The sequence below is a fragment of the Podarcis bocagei genome, assembly GCF_964188305.1.
Source record: "Podarcis bocagei genome assembly, chromosome: 2".
NCBI classification, from domain to species: Eukaryota; Metazoa; Chordata; class Lepidosauria; order Squamata; family Lacertidae; genus Podarcis; species Podarcis bocagei.
In genome coordinates, this window is record NC_138126.1 from 14,749,064 (window position 1) to 14,771,442 (window position 22,379).

Consider the following 22,379-nt stretch of genomic DNA (forward strand, 5'->3'; position numbering starts at 1 on the left):
CGGCGCTTCCTGGTTTCTTGGAATCGCAAAGGGGGTGTGCTCATTTCTTGTGCTCTTGTGGGCTCTTTCCCAGAAGAGGCATCTGCTTGGCCAAGGTGATAACAGGGTGCTGGACTCCATCAGCCTCTGGCCTGATCCAGCAAGCCAGGCTCTTCTTGTGAGCTTGTGTCACTGCATCTCGTGGCAGCAGCTTGCCTGAGTTTTGCAATGCGTCCCACGGAAAAGTGCTAGTTAATTTCACTTGGCTTGACCTACTGCCAGGGTCCTGGTTTTATAAGAGAGGGGAAGGATAGTTTCTCTCTATCTCTCACCTCCTTTCCTCATACCGCTCACGATATTTTAATGAGCAGAATATGTGCATTTGGAACCTTTGACCACCCTGGAAAAAGTCTCTGTAGCAGGTTCGTGCGGCCTCAGCAATGGGGACCCACCCCGATAGCTCCGCCCGCAACGCCTTCGCACAAAAGCTCCGGACCTCGTACACACATGCTTCTCTCTTCCTGGCAACAAGCCCCCCCCCCCGGCCAGGAAAACACGTGAAAGGGGCCTGTCGGGCAGGGCAAGAGGTGGCGGCTGGCCTGGCTGACTCACATTTTCCCGGCTGCTTTTCCACTGCCTGGGCCGGCAGCTGGTCTGTGGGGGGTTGATTAAAGGAAAGCAAAACAACAAATAAGGAATCAGTCAAAGGAAGCCCTGCACACAGCAGGATCTCACAGAGCATCACTAGGACGGACAGGTGGGCTCTGCAACAAAACGTTGCAGCGTGGGGTCACTCCTGCCATCAAGCCAGCCATGTCTGCTTTCCAGACACTCCATTCATTTCCCCTTATTTATGTTTCTGACACACCAACATTGAGTTAGCATTCTGTGCCCACTGAGCATTCTCAGTCCTCACTGGCCTGCTCTATTGGGGGGGGGGGGAGATGCCACTGCAGGGGTTTCAACGAAATAATTTTGGAACAGTCTTTGTGATTTCCCCCACATGTGCTGGATGGTGCTGTTTTGGCTTCATAATGGCACTCAGAGCATTAAGCATGTTTAGGAGTATATCAGAGGGGTGAGGAGCCCCACACCCCGGGGGCAAACACTGCCTTCCAAGCCTCTCCCTTGGAACTACCCACAGACCACCCCCCCTCTCCCTTGGTCATGCCCCTCAGTTAATAAATAATAATAATAATATTTTATTTATATCCCGCCCTCCCCAGCCGAAGCCGGGCTCAGAGCGGCTAACAGCAGTAAAATGATACAACATTCTAAAATCATTTCATTATAAAATCAGTTCAAATCAGATTAAGGGCAACCATTGGGCTGGAGTTCTTTGAGGATTGCCTTGCTTCCTGGGATAGCTGACTTGGTAGAACATCAATCCTTAACCCTTAATCTCAGGGTTGTGGGTTCAAGCCCTACTTGGGGCAAAACATTCCTGCATTGCGAGGGGTTGGACTAGATGACCCTTGTGGTCCTGTCCAACTCTTATGATTATATGACTTACACCCTCCTGGAAAGTGTTTTGCCTGGCTGGAATATGCCCTTGAATTCTGAGAATGCCTCTTCCCTGCCAGGAGGGAGGATAGAGTGTGTCTGTAGAAACTAGCCCAGCTGTACAGAGGTAAAATCTGAATTTGTTCCTCTGCTCACTTTTGCTTCAGGCCCCCTCTTACCACTAGCATGTGGCCCTCAAGAGTTTCCTTGAAGGGAATGTGGCTATCGGTATCAAATCAAATGGCTTGTCAAAATCTGCCGCTCTGCTTGTGGGCTGAGAAGTTGCAGGGACTACAGTGGTACCCCGGGTTGAGAACTTAATTCATTCCGGAGGTCCGTTCTTAACCTGAAACTGTTCTTAACCTGAAGTACCACTTTAGCTAATGGGGCCTCCCACTGCCGCTGCGCGATTTCTGTTTTCATCCTGAAGCAAAGTTCTTAACCTGAGGTACTATTTCTGGGTTAGCGGAGTCTGTAACCTGAAGCATCCGTAACCTGAAGCGTCTGCACCCCGAGGTACCACTGTATTTCTTTGGTGATGCAGTTCTGCTTTTGGGGTGACGTGAGCCAACCTGCTCACAAGCCACTGCAAATCAGCACAGACAATGCTGAGAAAGAGATAAAACCGTTCAGTGTAAGACAGCTTCATGCAGTTTGTGGTGGACACTGAGTCTGCTTGGGCCTCATTGAACTGAGAGAGGATCCCTGCATCACACACACACACACACACACACACACACACACACACACACACACACACCCCTGTGTCTGCCCATGGCATGGGAAGGGAAACAATTCCAGGACTGGCTGTCTTGCAGAATCTTGTCTGCTCTTATCTGGGATCTGTTATGCCCCCTGTGTCTGGAAGGGAACAAGGCAGGGAGGCGGAGCCAGAAACAGGGATAGGCGCAGCCAGAACCAATGACAGGCAGAGTCAATGACAGGCAACTCTCCACTTACGTGCATTAACCCGTAAGTGGCACTTAGAGGGGCAAAAATGGCCCCCAAAAGAACGTGAAAATGGCACAAAGCAGAAGCTAACAATCCCACAAGGCTTTTAAAGAGGCTTTGTGAAAGTAAAAGATGTATTGTAAAAAAGAAATAGAATTGAAAGGTTAATATTAAATGGCAATATAAATATAGAGAATGCATAAAAATAGAAAATATGGATGATTGGTGGAAAAGCTGGTGGAAGTCCAAAAAGTTGAAATTTGTGGATACGGTTTGGGATGGCGAATTTGTAAAAGGAAAATTTAAAAAAAATATTATTAAGAAAACAACAACAACCCCACAAGGCTTTTTCATGTGCAATGCCAGGAGACTTTGCACTGACCTTTGCAGTCTGCAGAGAGTTGCAGTTTGAGCAAGGCAATTTGGAGGGAGTCCGGTAAACGCTACTGGTTTTTTAAAGGGTTTTCAGAGGTTCAGAGGGTGTTTGCAGGCTTTCTCAATGGTGTTCCCAATACAGTGGACGCTCGGGTTGCGAACGTGATCCATGCGGGAGGCACATTCACAACCTGCAGTGTTCGCAACCCACAGCACTGCGTCTGCGCACGCGCGGGTTGCAATTCGGTGCGTCTGCGCATGCGCAAAGTGCGATTTAGCGCTTGTGCGCATGCGAAACCGCCGAAACCCGGAAGTAACTCGTTCTGGTACTTCCGGGTTTCGGCGTGTCTGTAACTCAAAAAAACGCAACCCAAGGTATGACTGCATACACAATTCCGCTTAAACATGGGGTGCCTCAGAACGTAGCCCTCGCGCAAATGGGGAGTTGTCTGCATGTATGAGTTTATTGAGTTTATACCCCACTTTTATCCTCCCAGGAGCTCAAGGGGCCATACATGGCTCCCCCCTTCCTCATTTAATCCCCACAACAACCTGGTGGAGTAGGCTAGGCCGATAGGCAGTGAGTGGCCCAAGGTCCTGTGTCTGAGTGAGGATTCGAACCCTGGTCTCCTAGGGCGTAGTCTGACATTCTAACCAGTGTGGTTAGAGAGCCAGTGTGGTGTAGTGGTTAAGAGTGGAGGACTCGTAATCTGGTGAACCGGGTTCGCGTCTCCGCTTTGAGACTCCTTCGGGTAGTGATAAAGCGGGATATCAAATCCAAACTCCTCTTCTTCTTCTAACCACTGCACCACAACTCATTCTGGTTTTGTCTTCCCTTTCGAGTTCTGCAAGGGCAACACTGAGACTAAGGGGGAGGAGGCTGACAATCATTGCCCCCCCCTCCAGGCTAGTTGTAGGCAGGCAGGGATGGGGGCTGCCTGGAGGCAGAACGAGGTTGGTGGGGCAGTGCCCCATTTGACCTCATGCACCAGTCTCCCCTGTTCCCTGGGAATGGTTTGAAAGCCCCCTTTGTACTACATCAAGCTGGGTTCTTGCTGTATGATAGGAGCCGGTTTGCAAACATGTGGAAGCCAAGCTGGCCCCTCTGACGGACACTTAACGTCTCTTGGACGGACAGAGGGGTTCTCAGGCCTCAGGCTGAGTTTTTTTGGCGGCGAGGTGGAGGAGGAGGGGGGGTGGTCCTAAAATTCAGCTGGGATTAAGGGAGGAGGGGGAATCTGTGGCCGGACCCAAAGCTGTGTTTGCACTGATCTGAAGGATGTCATTAGGGTTGGCTGTTTACAGTCCTCTTTTCATTAAGAGATCTCTGTTTCCCGGGCCAAAGGACTGCTTATAGGAGGATTAAGACGGCGGTTATTTAATTTGGACCTGGGATTTTCTCCCTCTTGCTCAAAGGTCAAGTTTTGTTTGTGCAAATATGAGACAGGGGTGTGTGTGTGTGTGTTTGGGGGGTGTATGGTGAGGATAGTGAACTGCAGAGGGATGGATTCCACACATCCCGTCCAGCCGAAATGGGGCGCACAGGTGAGGCCCTCTCTCAGGGTGCTAACTCAGAGGTTGGAGCAACCTGCATAGCGAAGGGGGCCTTCAGGCACCAGATGGCATTTTACTTTATTTTATGGTTTGGGAAGCAGCATGAACTTATGGATGTGCTTTGCATGTATTGTCACTCCCAACCGCTATACGGTGTACCTGTGAAAAGTCAATATAGGAACGTAGGAATCTGCCTTATATTGAACCTACAGCATTGTCAACACTGACTGGCTGCAACTTTCCAGAGCTTCAGGCAGCCTTACCTGAAATCAAAGAATTATAGAGTTAGAAGGGACCCCAAGGGCCATCTAGCCCAACCCCATGCAGTGCAGTAATTTTTTGCCCAATGTAGGACTCGAATCCATGTCCCTGATTTTAAGAGTCTCATGCGCTACCAACTGAGCTGTCAGAGAAGATGCCAGAGATTGAACATGAGGCCTTCTGCATCATCATCATCATCATCATAATTCTGCTTTCAAAGCAGATGTTTTAGCACCGCTGAGCTGCAACCCTTCCCTTATATCTGACAGGAAGCTGGGGTGTTCTTAAGATAAAAGCTGCACCCTCAGATTAAAAAAACTTAAGTTCCATTGTTTTTGCTCGTCACTATGTTATGTACTTTTGTGTTTTCATATCGCAAAATGTGCTGTGATCCTCAGATGAAGGGCGCTATAGTAATTTAATTAATAATAATAATAATATAAATAGGCACCACGTTACAGCAACAGCTCAGTTTCCTGAAGCGGGTTGGGAATTATTATTCATTATTTCATTATTTGTTAAATTTGTATAGCACCCTATACCTGTAGATCTCAGGACGGTTCACAACATAAGATTGCAATATAAAAAAAAACACAAAACACACAATAAAAAAAACACAAAACACACAATAAAAACCCGCAATATAAAAAAAAACACAAAACACACAATAAAAATAAGAACAAAGACAACCCAATACAGTGGTACCTCAGGTTACAGATGCTTCAGGTTACAGACTCCGCTAACCCAGAAATAGTACCTTGGGTTAAGAACTTTGCTTCAGGATGAGAACAGAAATCACACGGTGGCGGCAGGAGGCCCCATTAGCTAAAGTGGTACCTCAGGTTAAGAACAGTTTCAGGTTAAGAACGCACCTCCAGAACGAATCAAGTTCTTAACCCGAGGTCCCACTGTAATGCCCTCCCTTCCCCAACACATTTAAAAGGGGCTCACACTCCTTCTGGGCTTTTTGTCTCCCCCCTTTTAAAGCAGGAGGTGTCAAAACATTACCACACGGATTAGTGTCTCAGAGCGGCCGTGGTTATGGTCTCTGTTTGCGTGCCGCAGCAGGTTACAGGCAATAAACAGGTTAATTAAACCCAGAAGCGCTCCCCAAGAGACCCAAGCCACATGGCCACCACATGGGCTCAGCTCCTTCTGGATGGAGAAGCCTCATCCCCACCGCCACCCATTCACAACCCCAGATGTGCATGTTGTAATGCTGTAGTAACTCAGGAACCCAGGAGTTGGAGCAAATGCTCTATGAGGTAAGTTGAAAGAATCTGAGGATGGTGTGTGTGTGGAGCGGTTGGCAGTTTACTTCAGAAATACTGAACTATATAATTGCGGTTTCCTTCAGGCCACACAGGGTGCCCTTGACGGAGATAAGATTTGAACCAGAGTTTTATGGTTTGCACGCTCGCTCCCTCAGGATGAAGACATGCCTGGCTTTTTAAGTGCGGTCAGAGTGGTTTGGAATGCAGACAGGTTGCATTCCGGCGCATTGTGTCTGCAGACCACTTAAAACGTCAAGGTACGTCTCCCCCTGTGGCTAATCCAGCCAACTGCTACCACACAGCTCAAACGGGGAAAAGTCCTTCTCCCCCTCGTGCATTTAACAAAGGGGCCACAGCTCTCTGTCCAAGCCTATGTTTTCTTTCCTTCATCCTGCTTTTCCCCTGAGGATTCAAATCTGGGGCTCCTCCCCAGTTCTAGTCACCCAACTCTTCTAGCTTTTGGAGAGCTAGAGGAGAGCCAGTGTGGTGTAGTGGTTAAGAGCGGTAGTCTCGTAATCTGGTGAACCGGGTTCGCGTCTCCGCTCCTCCACATGCAGCTGCTGGGTGACCTTGGGCCAGTCACACTTCTCTGAAGTCTCTCAGCCTCACTCACCTCACAGAGTGTTTGTTGTGGGGGAGGAAGGGAAAGGAGAATGTTAGCCGCTTTGAGACTCCTGAAGGGGAGTGAAAGGCGGGATATCAAATCCAAACTCTTCTTCTTCTTCTTGGGGGAGGAAAAGACACCCTCCATTCAGTCAAGCACGAAGCATGATCAGAGATCAACAGGTTCCAGCAAGGCATATACACCCAGGGAAGGGGCAGAGAGGGTTGTGGCTGGAGAGGTTCCCAAGGGCCACATAGAAAGGTCTGGGGGCCACATCCCCCCTGCGCCTGAGCCTGAAGTCCTTTCTCCCTGATCCACCCTCCACTGTCATTGTTGCCAACTGTTGCTGCTCCTATGCCATCATTCCCACCACCTGCTTATTTGCGAGGCAGCCATTGAGCAAAGAGACTGTGACGATTCCTCGCTCAATGCACCACTGTAGTCGCTTGCTTGGTCATCCCCTCTGGGCCAGAGGGAGACGCAGGAGGGCACACCGTTGCAGTGGTGAGGAAGAGGAGAAGGTCCTAGGGACTCTTGCCAGTGGGTGCCCTGGGTCCCCGAAGGCTCCCGACCAAGCCAACCCTCAACACCTCCACTCACGACTCTCCCATGCAGGCGGAAGGTCCCTGTCAGGTATAGACTTAACTGTAATACCACTATTCTAATTATAGGTGGCGCTGCGTCCAGCTGAGGCAAGTGAGTGCCATACTGCTGTTCTAGACTACTCTTCCACAGCAAAGTTGTTCCAACCATTTTGGCCTGGCTTCATCTCTGAAATATCTGAAAGTTACAGGGAACTAGGCAGAGGGGCTTCTCGGTAGTGGCGCCCTCCCTATGGAACGCCCTCCCACCAGATGTCAAAGAGAACAACAACTACCAAACTTTTAGAAGACATCTGAAGGCAGCCCTGTTTAGGGAAGCTTTTAATGTTTGAGGTATTACTGTATTTTAATATTTGGTTGGAAGCTGCCCAGAGTGGCTGGGGAAGCCCAGCCAGATGGGCGGGGTATAAATAAATTATTATTATTATTATTACAGTAGCACCTTAAAGACCAACTAAGTTAGTTCTTGGTATGAGCTTTCGTGTGCATGCACACTTCTTCAGATACCAGATATCTGAAGAAGTGTGCATGCACACGAAAGCTCATACCAAGAACTAACTTAGTTGGTCTTTAAGGTGCTACTGGAAGGAATTTTTTTATTTTGACTATGGCAGACCAACACGGCTACCTATCTGTAACTATTATTATTATTATTATTATTATTATTATTATTATTATTATCCTGACAGCCCCCCAGTTCATTCCCTGGCATCTTCAACTGAAAGTGACTGAGATAAAGGGTTGTCAGGGGAGAAGCTGAAGAGCAGCTGTGAGCCAGGACAGACAACTTTGGGGTAGATCAGTAGTGGAGAACCATGGATGTGGCCCTTGTGGCTTCTCTACATGGCCCTTGGGCACACACCCCACTTCCAGACCACCCCTCCCCTCCCAGAGCACCCTTAATAGCCACAATTCCCAGAATTAAAGTGCTTTAAATGGATGATGTGTACTCCAGCCTTTTCATTGGTAGGCTACCCCCTCCCAGTTTTGTTTTTTTTAAATAGATAAGCCAGAGGCTTATAAAATTTTATGAAAGTGGCTCTGGAGATGCTTTCCACCCCACTCCGATATTATCAGAACCTGGGGTCATCCAGTGAAACGGATCAGCATTCTGGACACTCAAAAGAAATACTCTGCTTCACACGCCCTACACAGATAACGTAGGAATTTATGAACACCCTGATGGGATGGTAGCCATAAAGACATAACAAGAGCCCTTCCGGGTGGGGGAAATGGCTCATCTACTTCCCACTGGCCAACGCAGATGCCTTTGGGAAGCTCACAAGCAAGACCTGAGCACAGCAGCACTATCTCTGCGTTTGTGGATCCCGACAACTCCTATTCAGAGGCATATGGTGCCTCTGGCGGTGGAGACAGAAAATACCCATAATTCCTAGTAACTGCAATGTAATTAAAACTAGGGTTACCAGATGTTTCCGGGGACAGTCTCTGGATTTGCAAATCTGTCCCTGGACAAATTCCGTCCCTGGAATGTCCCCAGATTTGCAAATCTGTCCCCGGGAAATGTGGCAGCGGCGGCCTCAGCATCCCGGAGCCAGCCTGGTAGCGCAGTTGGCTCTGGCTGGCTCCAGGCTGCTGACTGCCGCTGCCACTGCCAAAGGGGAACCGGGGACATCCGGCAGTACAGATCTCCTGCCCCTTCCCCCTTTGTTTTGACAGATCAGGGGAGGTTCGGGAGCCACGGGCAGGCAGCCATTGCCCAGTTTTTTAAAAACTCTGCGCATTTATGTTTCACAGGCTGCGAAAGAAGGGCTTTGCACCTTTATACAATATGCATGTGTGCTTGGGCCCAGGGTCTTTTGCCTCACCATCTCTACTACTGACTCCCTGTTGCTACTCAGCTTAAAAAAAAAAAAAAATGTCCCTGGATTCAATTGAAAAAAATCTGGTAACCATAATGAAAACTCTTTGAACATACTAAGCTACCCATAGGTATGTTCTGGCTGTTTCTCTGAGAGTCCCTACACCTTGTATGGTGACCATCCAAGCTCCCGTCACAGAGGCTGTTTTGCTTCATTTTAAAGCAAGAGAGGTTTCTAACTCTTTTGAAGTTATGAATTTCTTCCAACCATTTGGGATCATTGGTGGAGGGATGAGACCTCTACACACACACACACACACACACACACACACACACACACACCCTGCTCCAGTGCCTTGGATAGCTAGGCTGACATATAGATATGTAGCAGGTCACAACTCTCCCAGCCCCCAGCCCTGAATTCCACGCCAAGAAAAACCTCCCTTCCTAAATTTCCGTTTATGAGGCTGCTGCAAAAGACCATTAAAAAGCTCTTAGCGCTGGCGATCAGACAAGCAGGGTGCAAACTAAAAATAAAAGGCGTCAACGAGCATAAAAGAGGGTCCCACCCCTGCTAGGGATGGAGAAACTTGTCAATTTCGGTTTCTCTCAGCTTTGTATTTTCCCCAGTCTTTTTGGTTCAGTTCTCCACATCCGTTTGTGTGTGTTTTTAAAGTCTTAGTGAAAATTCGTTTTGTTCCATACGCACATTTTCTCTTGCAAAGCAATTTCCTTTAATATAATGCATTTTTGGATATCGCTTGGTTAGAGAACGGTGGTGCAAAATAGGGAGAAGTGCCAGTTTCAAGGCTTTGGTGCTCCTGTTCTTTCGGAAAGTGTGAAGTAGGCAGATTTGCAGATAGGTTGTGCACCGAACAGAAGTTTCTACCCCTTCCTTTCTCAGAGCATGCACAGAGTGCTTCCCCACCCCACTCCGGCTCACTTGAGGAACTGTATCCTGTAAAGAGGTCCCTTGGCATCGAGGTCTGTTCTGTCCCAATTCAGAATCCTACTTAATCCCCCTTCAGGATGGACGTATGGTTAGGCGACAGAATTGGCTTGTGGCGGGAAATACCGGGCCGATGAATCAGCACCGACACTCCTGCCCCCACCCAGCACGTGGCGGTTATGTGCGGGGTGGGGAATGTGTGGGTCTGATTTATCGGAAGGAGCATCAATACCAATCGTTTGAAACCTCTCTCAGTCAACGAGGCGGCCTGGGGGCTGAGGGGAGAGGGGCAGGCCGGGCCTACCGAATCCTCTCATATTTGGCGGCGGTGGCGTTCTAGAGAGTTTGCAAATGGAGGGAAGGGAAATTTGGAAGGCGAGGCGCCTGGTGCTGCTCTCCTGCTGAGTCCTTCTGTAAGAGGCTATTCATATTGTAGCATGAGAGGAGAACAGGCGTTTTATTTACTCCCAATAAATAACGGAGCAGCCCCTGGAGGGAACGAAGGGAAGTCCAGGAAAGTTTATTGGAAAATTGCAGCACTTCAGGCCAACAGCTGGAATAATAATAAAGCTGGTGCAGGAGCTCAGATGTTTGTTAACTCCCATGGATTCCAGCAGTGCACTGACCCAAAGGGAGAGGGGAAATGTTAATTCCCCATTATAGAGTAAGGTTAATTCAGGATAGGGTCTCTCGCCACCATTCCCCCCCCCCTCCGTTTCCTAGACCAGCTGCATGGCAGGCAGAAACTCTATTGGTTAAGCTTTCTTCTTCCCTGACAGGAAGCTTCAGCTGCTGGTTTTGTTTGTTGTTTTGTTTTGTTTTGTTTTGTTTTGTTTGCTGCCTTGTTCTTGTTAAAAGGGTACTTTTGAGGGGGGAAGCAGGTGGGTCCTAAAAATAGGTATTGCAGGTGTCAAAGGTCAGGCTAAGAAAGATCTTAGGCGCATGACTTCATTGCCCTTGGTGACTTCAAGATTGAGTTATGGCGTTGCACTCTATGTGGGGCTTCCCTTGAGCTCGATCTGGAAGCTGCAGCTACTGCAGATTGCTGCAGCGTGATTGCTGCCCGGAGCGAGACCCTGTCAGCATGTAGCACCTCTGCTCAGACATCTGCCCTGGCTGCCAATTTGATGCTGGGCCAAGTGTAAGGTGTTACTATTAGTATTAAAATTCCTTAATAGCTTGGGACCAGTTTATCGGTGAGATGGTCTTACCCCTTATAAACCCCCTTGACCACTTCTGTCTGTGGTGCCACATAACACTTGTTCCGCATTAGTAAGAAATCCATCTTTTGCTCTGTCACCTACACTTTGGAACTCCCTGCTTATTGACACCAAGCAGTTTCCTTTGCTGAACTCTTTTTAGCACCTGGTTAAACATTTCTGTTCAGGCAAGCCTATCCAGACATGCAGAATGAGATGTGTAATCTCTTATAGCTTATTGTTGATCTTATTTATCTTTTTAGTCTTTTTGCATACCTGTTTTTAACTCAATATTTTTCCGGTAAGCCACTGAAAGGCTTTACAGTGGTACTTCTTTTTACAAACTTAATTCGTTCTGGAGATCCGTTCTTAACCTGAAACCGTTCTTAACCTGAGGTACCACTTTAGCTAATGGGGCCTGCCGCACCGCCGCCACGCAATTTCTGTTCTCATCCTGAGGTAAAGTTCTTAACCCGAGGTACTATTTCTGGGTTATCAGAATCTGTAACTCGAAGTGTTTGTCACCTGAGGTGTTTGTAACCCGAGGTACCACTGTATTACAGTCAAGTGCTTATATGAGTTGTATTCGACTAACTGTTACTCACAGTAGAGACATTGAAATTAATGGCCCTAAATTCCTGTTTTTTAATCTTGATGGGTTTACTCTGAGTAGCATTTCTGCTGAATACTGGCAGAAATGACTGGCAGAATCCGAGACCAGGGAGAAGAGTCGGTGGAAGAAGACTGGAAGAAATTTAAAGACTATCTACAGAAATATTGTAAAATTAATGAATGATAGAATGATGTTGGATAGCAACTAAGGGGTTTCCAGCTGTAATGATTTAAGAGAATATGAAAAAAAAGGTTATAAATGGGTTAAAATCTAATGGTAAGGATTTGCGGAACCAATAAATTGAAGTGGAATACAAAAAAGGGAGGTATGAGGAGGTCCGGGAAATAAGCTAAAAGTAAATAAGTAAAAGAAAAAATGTATGTTTTTAACTGTTTTTATTTTGTATTTTTCTTTTTTCTTTTTTAATTTTTACTGTTATATTTCAAAACATTTTAATAAATATTTTATTTAAAAAAAGCATTTCTGCTGAATACAATCCTATACATTTTGTTAAATAGATGAAAAATGCTGAAAGCTATGCAATGAAGACTGGGGCAGATTTAGGGCTATGTGAGTGGTGCGCATGCACTGAGCATTGAGCCCAGGGGGCACCCTCTCACAAGGTACTAGGTCCTAGAGTCCTCCTGCCGCCTTCCCAAAGCTTAGTTAGCTCTTTCCCAGCTTTGGGAAGGAGGTAGGATTACTCTGGGAACTTGCCAGAGCCTTGTGCCTCTTTCCCAAAGCCAGGCACTTCCTTACCTGCTTTTGGAAAGGCAGCACGAGGGCTGGGAATGTTGGCCTTGCACAGGGTGTCATAGTACCCAAGTTCGCTGCTAATGAAGGTGCCAGACACACTTCTGTGAGGAGGGAACTTAGGGGCTGCCACAGAGAAGTCCCTTTCCTGGGCTGCCACCCCCTGAGATTTTGAGGGACACTTCCTCTGCCAACATTAACACCTGAGAGGGTCTGCAGGGAAAAAGGTGGTCAGGAATTGAGGGCCTAAGTCAGGCATCCCCAAACTTGGCCCTCCAGATGTTTTGGGACTACAGTTCCCATCATCCCTGACCACAGGTCCTGGCCTAAGTCATTTAGGGCTTTAAACATTAATGTAAGCACCTTGAACTGGGCCTGGGGGAAAACTGTCAACCATTAAATCAGCAAATTCTAAATGGAGCCCCACCCAGTAATCTGGCTGCTGCATTTTGGACCCACATAGAGCGCATTGCACTAATCCAATTTGGTAGCTACCCAGAACCTGGAGTACAGTGACCAATTCATTTCTGTGCAATAAGGGACGTCAGTGGTGAGACAGTCATAGCTGGAAATAGGCAGTCCTAGCCACCGAGGCCGTTGACAGTGTTGGATCCAGGAGTTTGAGGCCCAGGCGGCTATAAGTAAGGAAATCCCACAACCTCTGGAGGCAGGTCAATCCACGGCTGTACTGCAGACTGTTGTCACAAGGAAGCTTTAAGGATAAGATTGAGCTCCCTCTGTCTGTCCTGGCCCACTCTTATCTAATCCGTTTCTCCCTGTCTACCCTGCCAGCTTCCTCCACCATATCTGACTCCTGGCCACGTCTCTGCTTGCATTTCACAGCACTCCGTGGCTTGTCCTTCCGTCCCGTCCCCCCCCCCGCCCCCTGCCGTGCACTGCTGTTCCTGCTTCCCAACTGCCTGGCTCTGGTGAGCGCTATGGGATCCCTGCCATGCCTCTGTTTTGCATTCCTGCTGTCCACATCAATGCAACTGGAGATATCCGCATTGTGCCTAACAATTCCCTAGCTGTTGTTTTTTTTAATCCAGTGGTTGTGCTGCTGCAGGAGCAGGCGAGAAAACCACCAATTTCGGTGGGTTTCTCCAACCGAGGTTGCATCAAGGAACAGCCTCTCTCTCTCTCTCTCTCTCTCTCTCTCTCTCTCTCTCTCTCTCTCTGTGTGTGTGTGTGTGTGTGTGTGTAAGAGAGAGAGAGAGGTTTTAACACGTGTCGACAGACATGAACTTTCCTGAACTTCACAGTTGTTTTTATTTACTAGGAACAGCTTCTGTTGCCTGGCTGGTTGTTCCTGGTTAATCACTTTCCCATTTAAAAAACACAAACAGTGGTGCCCCGCAAGAGGAATGCCTCGCAAGACGGAAAACCCGCTAGACAAAAGGGTTTTCCGTTTTTGAGCTGCTTCGCAAGACGAATTTCCCTATGGGCTTGCTTTGCAAGACGAAAATGTCTTGCGAGTGTTCCGATTTTTTTCCACTTTCCCCCCCTTTTTTCTAAGCTGCTAAGCCGCTAATAGCCTTTTAGCCGCTAAGCCGCTAAGCCTTTAATAGCCGCTAAACCGCTAAACTGCTAATAGCGCTAATCCGCTAAGCCGCTAATAGGGTTGCTTCGCAAGACGAAAAAACCGCTAGACGAAGAGACTCGCGGAATGGATTATTTTCGTCTTGCGAGGCACCACTGAACTTTAATTTTGTCTTCTGGATATCCTCCCCCCTTTTAATTAAGTAGGGTTATATTTAGGGGTAAGGGACACGGGTGGCGCTGTGGGTTAAACCACAGAGCCTAGGACTTGCTGATCAGAAGGTCGGCGGTTCGAATCCCCACGGCGGGGTGAGCTCCCGTTGCTTGGTCTGTGCTCCTGCCAACCTAGCAGTTCGAAAGCACATCAAAAATGCAAGTAGATAAATAGGTACCGCTCCGGTGGGAAAGTAAACACCATTTCCGTGCGCTGCTCTGGTTCGCCAGAAGCGGCTTAGTCATGCTGGCCACATGACCCGGAAGCTGTACGCCGGCTCTCTCAGCCAATAAAGCAAGATGAGCGCCACAACCCCAGAGTCGGCCATGACTGCGGTCTGGGGTCCCTTTACCTTTACCTTTATTTTTAGGGGTGGATAAATCTGTCAAATGCCGTTTCCCTCAATCCCTCATTTTTTCCACATTTCCCCAGCAATTCATCCATGAAAATTCATCAAACTCACAACTCCAGTTCTGCCCAAGGCTTTGATGTATAAATCAGATTGGCACATAAAGCGAGCGACAGGTTACAAGAATCAGCAGGTGGACGAGAGCTTAAATACATGGTGCGTTCAACGCTCTGTGGGTTCGAATCTGGCTTGGATGTAGCTGCCCTGTGATTGAAATTGAGGGCTTGTCCTCACTTCCGCTTGTCCTGTGCCTTTAGAAAGCATGGGAGGTTTTCACACTTACTAGACTAGGATCCCAGCAGCTTTTCCCTTTCCCTTCTCCCTTCCCAGGGAAAATCTGCTCTTTAGTGCTAAACTGGAGCAAATGCCTCTAGGGAGAAAACCTGCATCACCATTTACTCCGAAGGAGCACTAAAGAGTAGTTTTCCCCTGGGGAAAGCAGTGAGATAAGCAGAAGTCTGAATAAGTGCTCAGAGAGGGAGAGTTATGGCACAGGAACACAGGAAACTGCCTTAGTATACACTGACTGGCAGTGGGTCTCCAGGGTTTCAGGCGGAAACCCAGCCCTGCCTAGAGATGGGACCTTCTGTATGCAGATCGGATGCCCTACCCCTGAGCTCCATCCTTTCCCCTACTAAGCAGTCATGCGTCATTCACTGCGCACCCATTTCCCTTTCACACACTGTGGCTACCAAGAAACATTTTATGCTGAATGTTTCAAGGTTGGAGCTTCTATCAACTCTGCTGTTTGCTGACTTAATTTTGTTTTTAATCTTCCTAAGCCACCCTGAGAGCTTTGGCTGAAGACTAGCCAATAAAGAACGAACCTTAAACAAACACGTATTTTGAACTGTGGGTAACCTATTGTCGGACAATTATGTTTTCCTAATGTAGCTTTGGCCAAAAGCACCATCCCCCCTCTTGGCTATTACATGAAAGCTGATGCGGTGTATTGGGCAGCCAAGAAGTTGAGCAGTGAATCAGGAGGTCCATGGTTCAAATTTCGCCTCAATCATAAACGGACCCGGTGGTCTTAAGCAAGCCACTCTCTCTCAGCCCATCTAGTCATAGGAGTCAACCTCTAGGGGCCGAGGTCCCTTGAGCCCTCCAATAAAATTAGGGGCCCCCAATGTTGATGGGCATTGGCATTCAAATGGTATGGGTGTGCCCATGAGGGGGGAGGCCTTACCTGGGCCCCCAAATATTTTATTAAAGTTGGCAACCCCTAAATCTATTACAGCATCCTGTTCTCACCATAGCCAACTAGACACAAGATGGACATGAGCCAACAGCTCTCTGCCTATCTGCTATTCCCAGAAACAGTGGAGGCAGAAAAAAATTATGGCATCAACCTTTGTAGGGAGCAGTTGACCTTATCAGACGCCTCTCACCAGAGTAGACATGGGAGTGGCCATTGCATGCAGCTAACTGCTGAACTGTCCAAATCATGCAGAACAGGGATTGAGAATACCTTCGGTCCTGCACAAAGGTACGCTGTTCTAAAATTCCCACCAGCTCTAAACCAGTGGCCATGACAGTGACAGGATGACAGACTTTGGAGGGCATACGGTTCTTTATAATAGAAATAATAATTTATTATTTATACCCCACCCCTCTGGGCGGCTCCCAACAGAATATTTAAAATACAATAAAACATCAAATTTTAAAAACTTCCCTATACAGGGGTGCTTTCAGATGTCTTCTAAAAGTCAGATAGTTGTTTATTTCCTTGACATCTGATGGGAAGGCGTTCCACAGGGCGGGCGCCACTACCGAGAAAGCCCTCTGCCTGCTTCCCAGTAACCTCACTTCTTGCAGTGAGGGAACCACCAGAAGGCTCTCGGAGCTGGACCTCAGTGTCCAGACCGAACAATGGGGGTGGAGACACTCCTTCAGGTATATTGGGCCGAGTCCGTTTAGGAGCAGAGACAGGTGTGCTGGCATAGTCTCAGATTGCTTGGTATAGACCTGGGAGGAACAGACTTATGGAACTGTGGGAAGGAGATCTTCAGCCTCCACAACTGCCTCATAGGGGCAAAAACTACTGAGCAGAATTGCTGTGCTCATTAAGCCAGGCAAACATGAGCAAGCCTTGTTTCTGCTAAGAGTTAGCTTCACATACTCTCTGTGATTTATTGCTGGCTAGCTCTCTGCAGAGTGTGAAAGGAATTTTAGAAAATAGGACAGAAGTACTTCCATTGTAATAGGAAAACAGATGCAATATTCTACACAACCAAATGCACCTTCAGGTCCATTTTGTCGGCCCTCATCCATCCATCTTTTTTTGTTGCCATTTCCCTCACAGGTCCAGAGCATGGGGAGACAACCAAGACCCATGCCCTTCCTTCTGTTCCTCTTCTGGCTGGGGACCTCTTGGGAGGCGCATGTGCCCCACCGGGTCATCCCCTCCAACGCTACCGTTTTCTCTCATATCTACACAATAAAGCTGAAGGGAGATGGCACCGAGGATGAGGGAGCCTCCTCTGCACCCCAAGAAGCGCTGGGCCCTCCTGGCTCCTCCAGGGGAGGGGGCCTGTACGAGCACACGCTGGAAGGGCCAGACCAGGAGCATGTGGTCTTCACTCACCGCATCAACCTGCCCCAGCAGTCCTGTGGGTGCCCACCTGGCACCGAGGACACCCAGGACCTCCTGAGACGGCTGCAGGCACTAGAGAACGAAGTGCGGTCACTGCGGGACACCTGCCAGGCTGGGGGAGGCTGCTGCCCTGCAACCAGCAGTTCCCAGGCTAGTACAGGTAAGGCCTTGGAGAGGGTATGCAGCACCGAAGTGACCCCCCTGGGGCACAAGGAAACCTACCTCACAGGGTTCTTGTCATAGCTGTCAAGCGTCCCTTATTTGGCGGGACAGTCCCTGATATCAGCGCCATGTCCCGCTGCTGTCCCTTATTGATGATGTCCCTTAAATAAGCTACTGAAGGAAATGGGGCCCTTTCTATGTCCAGCTGTTTTTTGTCAACAACAAATTGTTGCTGTTTTTTTGTGTTAAATATATGCTATATGGTAATTTATGGGCCTAATAGGTATCTAAAGCCATTTGCACACAACAAAATATGTATTTTATCAAAGTAATTGTTGATCCCTTATTTTGGCTGCTGATCCCTTATTTTCGAGGCTGCTGGTCCCTTATTTTCAAATCTTTAAGTTGACAGCTATGGTTCTTGTGGGGATGAAATGCGGGTGGGAGAGAACCCTGTATGCCACTACAGTTTCTTCCAAGGGGAGAAGACTCAGAGCCCGGGGAGTGGTGATGGGACACTGATGAGTGGTCAGAGGGTGAAGATTGGGAGGAGGAGGTGTCAGAAGCTGAAGATGTAGCAGGGTTTGGTGAGCTGGGAGGCTCTGTGGCAATGTCCAGAATGAGAGGCAGAAGTTGAAGCAGGAGGGAGGTCAAGAGGCATAGATCAGTCAGGCTGGTAAAGAGTCACAGGTGTCTCCCACTCCTGCTGTGACAAGCTCTCCTCCCCTCTGGTCTTCCAGAACCAGAAGAGGCATGAAAAGGGCAGAGGAGAGGTTGGCTTCACACCAGCGGAGTCTCTGATTGCTTGGACAAAAACCCTGGAGAGGATGAGACTTGGGCAGCTGTGAGGAGGCAGGAACCTTCAGTCTTAGCAACTGCTTCGTAGGGGCAAGGCCTACTGGAGATGAGCTGCTGTGCTCATTAGGACTGACCCTCCTATTTCTACCGTGTTCTTGCTAATAAAGAGTTAACTCCAACTTGCACAGTGTGATTTACTGCTGGCTCACTCCTGACAGGTGTGATATATAGGCAATACAGTCGTACCTTGGTTCTCGAACGCCTTATGACTCGAACATTTTGGCTCCCGAATGCTGCAAACCCGGAAATAAGTGTTCCGGTCTGCAAACGTTCTTTGGAACCCAAACGTCCGATGCAGCTTACGTCGCTTCTGATTGAGTGCAGAAAGCTCCTGCAGCCAATCGGAAGTCACGCCTTGGTTTCGAACATTTACGGAAGTCAGACTGACTTCTGGAACGGATTCCATTTGTGAACCAAGGTATGACTGTACGTGCAAATAAATAAACCCACAAGATGGTTAGGTGTGGCCTGGCTTTCAATCCCTGACCCCCTTCTTCCCTTCCCTACTTTCTCTCACCCCTCACCTAGGCCAGACGGACACCCGCACCTTATGCTCGAACCATGGTTCCTTCGACCTCTCCCGCTGCCTGTGCGAATGCGAGGCAGGCTGGAGTGGCCCCACCTGTGCCGAGCCAACCTGCCCAGGTGGCTGTGGTGGCCCCCAGCGTGGCAAGTGCGCAAACGGGCGCTGCCAGTGCCGCCCCGGCTACTCCGGTGCCCGCTGCGAGGAGCCGCCTTCCTGCCCAGACGACTGCAACGACCAAGGGCGCTGTGTGGATGGGCGCTGTGCCTGCTTCCCTGGCTACTCTGGACCTTCCTGTGCTGACCCGGCCTGCCCGCAGGACTGCCAAGGTCGTGGCCGATGTGTGGATGGGCAGTGCGTGTGCGACCCTGGCTACTCCGGGCCCGACTGCGGGAGCCGGGCCTGCCCCAGCAACTGCAACCGGCGGGGAGAGTGCCACAACGGGCGGTGCGTCTGTGAGCCCGGCTTCACAGGCCCAGCCTGTGGAACCAAGGCCTGCCCCAACGACTGCAACCAGAGAGGCCGCTGCCTGAAAGGAGCCGTGTGCGCCTGCCACAAGGGGTATACCGGGCCGGACTGCGGGCAACTGGCATGTCCGGAGGACTGCAGCGGCCGTGGGGAGTGCCAGAACGGAGTGTGCCTCTGCCATGATGGTTATTCAGGAGAAGACTGTTCTATAGGTAGGTAGGAAACACCTCAAGACGAAATCGCTGCGGCCCAGTGACTCAGGGTGTTGGGTTTGCTTCTCTTGCCCTCAGGCTATTTTGCAAGTTCCTCCGGCACTTCAGGTCAAACCCTGATGCTTGCCAACCGTGTAAGTGAGAGGAAGCCTTTGTTTTTCATAAGAGAATAGTTATCTTGTTCATCAATAGTAGGCAGCATACCGAACAAGCTTTTACATCCGGTATGAAAAGGTCTCTGATTTAGTGCTCATTTTTATTTCATTTAGGTGTTCATCCACACTATTTTTTGTGACTGTAATTTTTTTAATAACTATAATTTTTTTTAAAAAAAAAAATCATTACATTTACATTCATTTTTGCAAAAAAATCTTCTTTTAATGTTTAATTTTAAATTGCTGTGACCCGCCCTGGGATATTGGGGTGAAGCATGAGCAATTATTATTATTATTATTATTATTATTATTATTATTATTATTATTATTAACTTTATATTGGTTTTTAAATCTGACTTGAGGTTTTTGTTGTTTTGTTTTTAGAACAATGTTTTTTAATCGTATGTACATAAATCACCTTGAGAGGAAAGTAATTCATGAATAAAATCATCTTAATTATCATAGTCAGGCACTCTGGCCACCTGATCACAGCCTTTCCTGCTGTGGTGTGATATATTGTATTTCCATTTTTTATTCCCTCCCCCTAAATTTGCATCTATACATATACTGTATAATTGCATATGCAAATGGCATGCAAGTTCTAGCCACCCTAGGCATCAGGGCTTTTATCTTGATGAGGTTCAGATCAATACACTTTTGGTGGACACGCTGGGGAGCGTGAGTGTTAAAAGAAGGCTGGAGATAAATTTGGTTTTCGAATCTTTTCTGCCCCCCCCCCTTCTCTTGCTCTTGACCTGAATAGAGATTCCATCCATTGGCATCCATGTGAAAAATCGAGATGAGACGTTCTTCCGCTTGGAGTGGAGCCGCCCGGAAGTATCTGTGGATGCGTATGAAATTCATGTGAAGCCCACAGTAAGCAACCACTCTTTGGGACAATGTGCTTCCACAGAAAGCAGGGAAGGGGGTAGATTGTAAGGGTAGGTCTTTGAGCAGGGGGCTTCTTTCATTTGGCTAGAAAAATTGTGAATGGTGTATGGGGGGAGGGGGAATAGAGGTATATCTGGGCTGGCCCTAACGTTAGCTAGAGTGAGGCGGCCACTTTATGAGGCAGATGCTGCGGGGGGCGCCAGTGAGATGTTGGAGGGCAGAGCTGGTTGCGCTATGCAGCTCGCACTGTGACAACTCAGCTAGCTTGCTGCCCTCAGTTGTGGTGGAGGGTGCTGCCCTATGATTCGTGCTGAAGTAAGATCCAATTGCCCCTACGGCTGGTTCCTGTAAGTAGGCTAGGGGTGCACCATTTTGTCTCAAGCAGCATAATATCTTGGGCTGGTGTTGAGAATGCCATCCAGTGAGCCCAGATTGTGAGAGATTCAGGAGTGACAGACAGGACTTCATGCTGTGCGTGATTGAAATATGACATTCGCTACCGCTAGATGTGGTGGTGGCAGCCGACTTGGAAAGCTTTAATCAGACCGGGCCGCGTGTGTGTATCAACACAACCAGGAACTGCCAGACGGTGCATTTTTGGGTGTTTTCTTATGGTGCCGAAAAGTTACTCAGCGCCGTTCTCCTCTGATGTGCAGCGGGATCAGCAGGCAGGTGAATCAGTACGTCTGTCTGGCACGGAGACAGGCTTCGAACGCAGAGGGCTGACGCCAGGAGAGGAATACACTGTCACTGTCCGGGCAGAAAAGGGGCAGCACTACGGACCCCCCGTCACCCAGACCGTGCGTACACGTATGTAGCCTGGAGCAGTGTGTTTCTCTTTTTAACACTTGATTGGGAGCCGCCCAGAGTGGCTGGGGAAACTCAGCCAAATGGGTGGGGTATAAATAATAATCTCCGCCCTTGCAGCCTGTTCCCAGTTCAGCTTTAGGAGTGCCCAACTCCAGTCTAAATTACTCTCTATGGGGCAGTGATAACAATGATCATAGAATCATAGAACTGTAGTTGGAAGGGATCTTGAGGGGCATCTAGCCCAACTCCCTCCAACGCAGGAATCTTTTTGCCCGCAGCCTTCCCAGGGTGGGCTCAAACCAGCAACCTTCCGGTTAACAGCCAGAGGCCCTGACCAAATGCACTGCACTACCTTATAACCCGCCTTTCCGCCTTTCCTCCAAGGAGCTCCAGGCGGCATACAGTATCTCCCTCTTCCCCTTTTATCCATAGGCAGAGAGGCAGGGACACCCAAGATTGCCCACAACATTCTGCTACACTTCTGGAAGTGGCCTTTTCATTGTGTGAAAGCTAAGATACAACGCAGAAATTAGCAGATAGTGGAGCGTTTGGAAACAAGATGCACTGGTGTGCGAAAGCAGGCTAATTCATGAAGGGTAAAGGCTCCAAGTGGCTACCAGTGGCGGACTTTGGGCTGTCACATTTCAGCGGTGCCCTGTGTGGTGCCCAAATTCGCCCCTGCTGCCTCTCACGCTCCATTCTGCAGCACTGTTGTGGTGCCCCCTGCAGCGTGGCGCCCAGTGCAGCCAAACTGGTTGCGCTATCCTAAAATGGCCTCTGTGGCTGCTAACCACAATGGCTATGTCCTGCCTCCACTGTAACAGCCTCCGAATCTCCAGTGTCGAGAGAAGTGCTGGTCCTGCTTTCAGGATTACTTTTGGCACTGCAACATGATGCCAGAGCATGATGGGCCCTTGGCCTGATGCAGCTGCAGAGCTTTTCTTACATTCTTATACCACCTTCCCCTGCATATCATATCCTTAACTGCACTTCTTCTTTTTCTTCTTTGGCGATCACTCGTAGCTGAGTAAGATTGTCTTCCATGAACACGGTTTTAACAGTGAGATCGTTAGTGACTGTGGAGGCCAATTCTGGATCCACAC

General features: G+C 48.6%; 1 protein-coding gene across 19 annotated transcripts in view; it reads left to right on the forward strand.

The window, feature by feature from the left end:
• Positions 1–22,379, forward strand: part of TNXB (tenascin XB) — a 119,118-nt gene that overhangs the window by 22,841 nt on the left and 73,898 nt on the right. For all 19 annotated transcript variants that reach the window (XM_081181696.1, XM_081181683.1, XM_081181701.1 and 16 more), the window contains exons 2-5: positions 16,907–17,357; positions 18,746–19,420; positions 20,339–20,451; positions 21,123–21,276. In XM_081181696.1, the coding sequence (XP_081037822.1) occupies positions 16,916–17,357; positions 18,746–19,420; positions 20,339–20,451; positions 21,123–21,276 (1,384 nt within the window). In that variant the 5' untranslated portion in view covers positions 16,907–16,915. The remainder of the gene's footprint in view (positions 1–16,906; positions 17,358–18,745; positions 19,421–20,338; positions 20,452–21,122; positions 21,277–22,379) is intronic.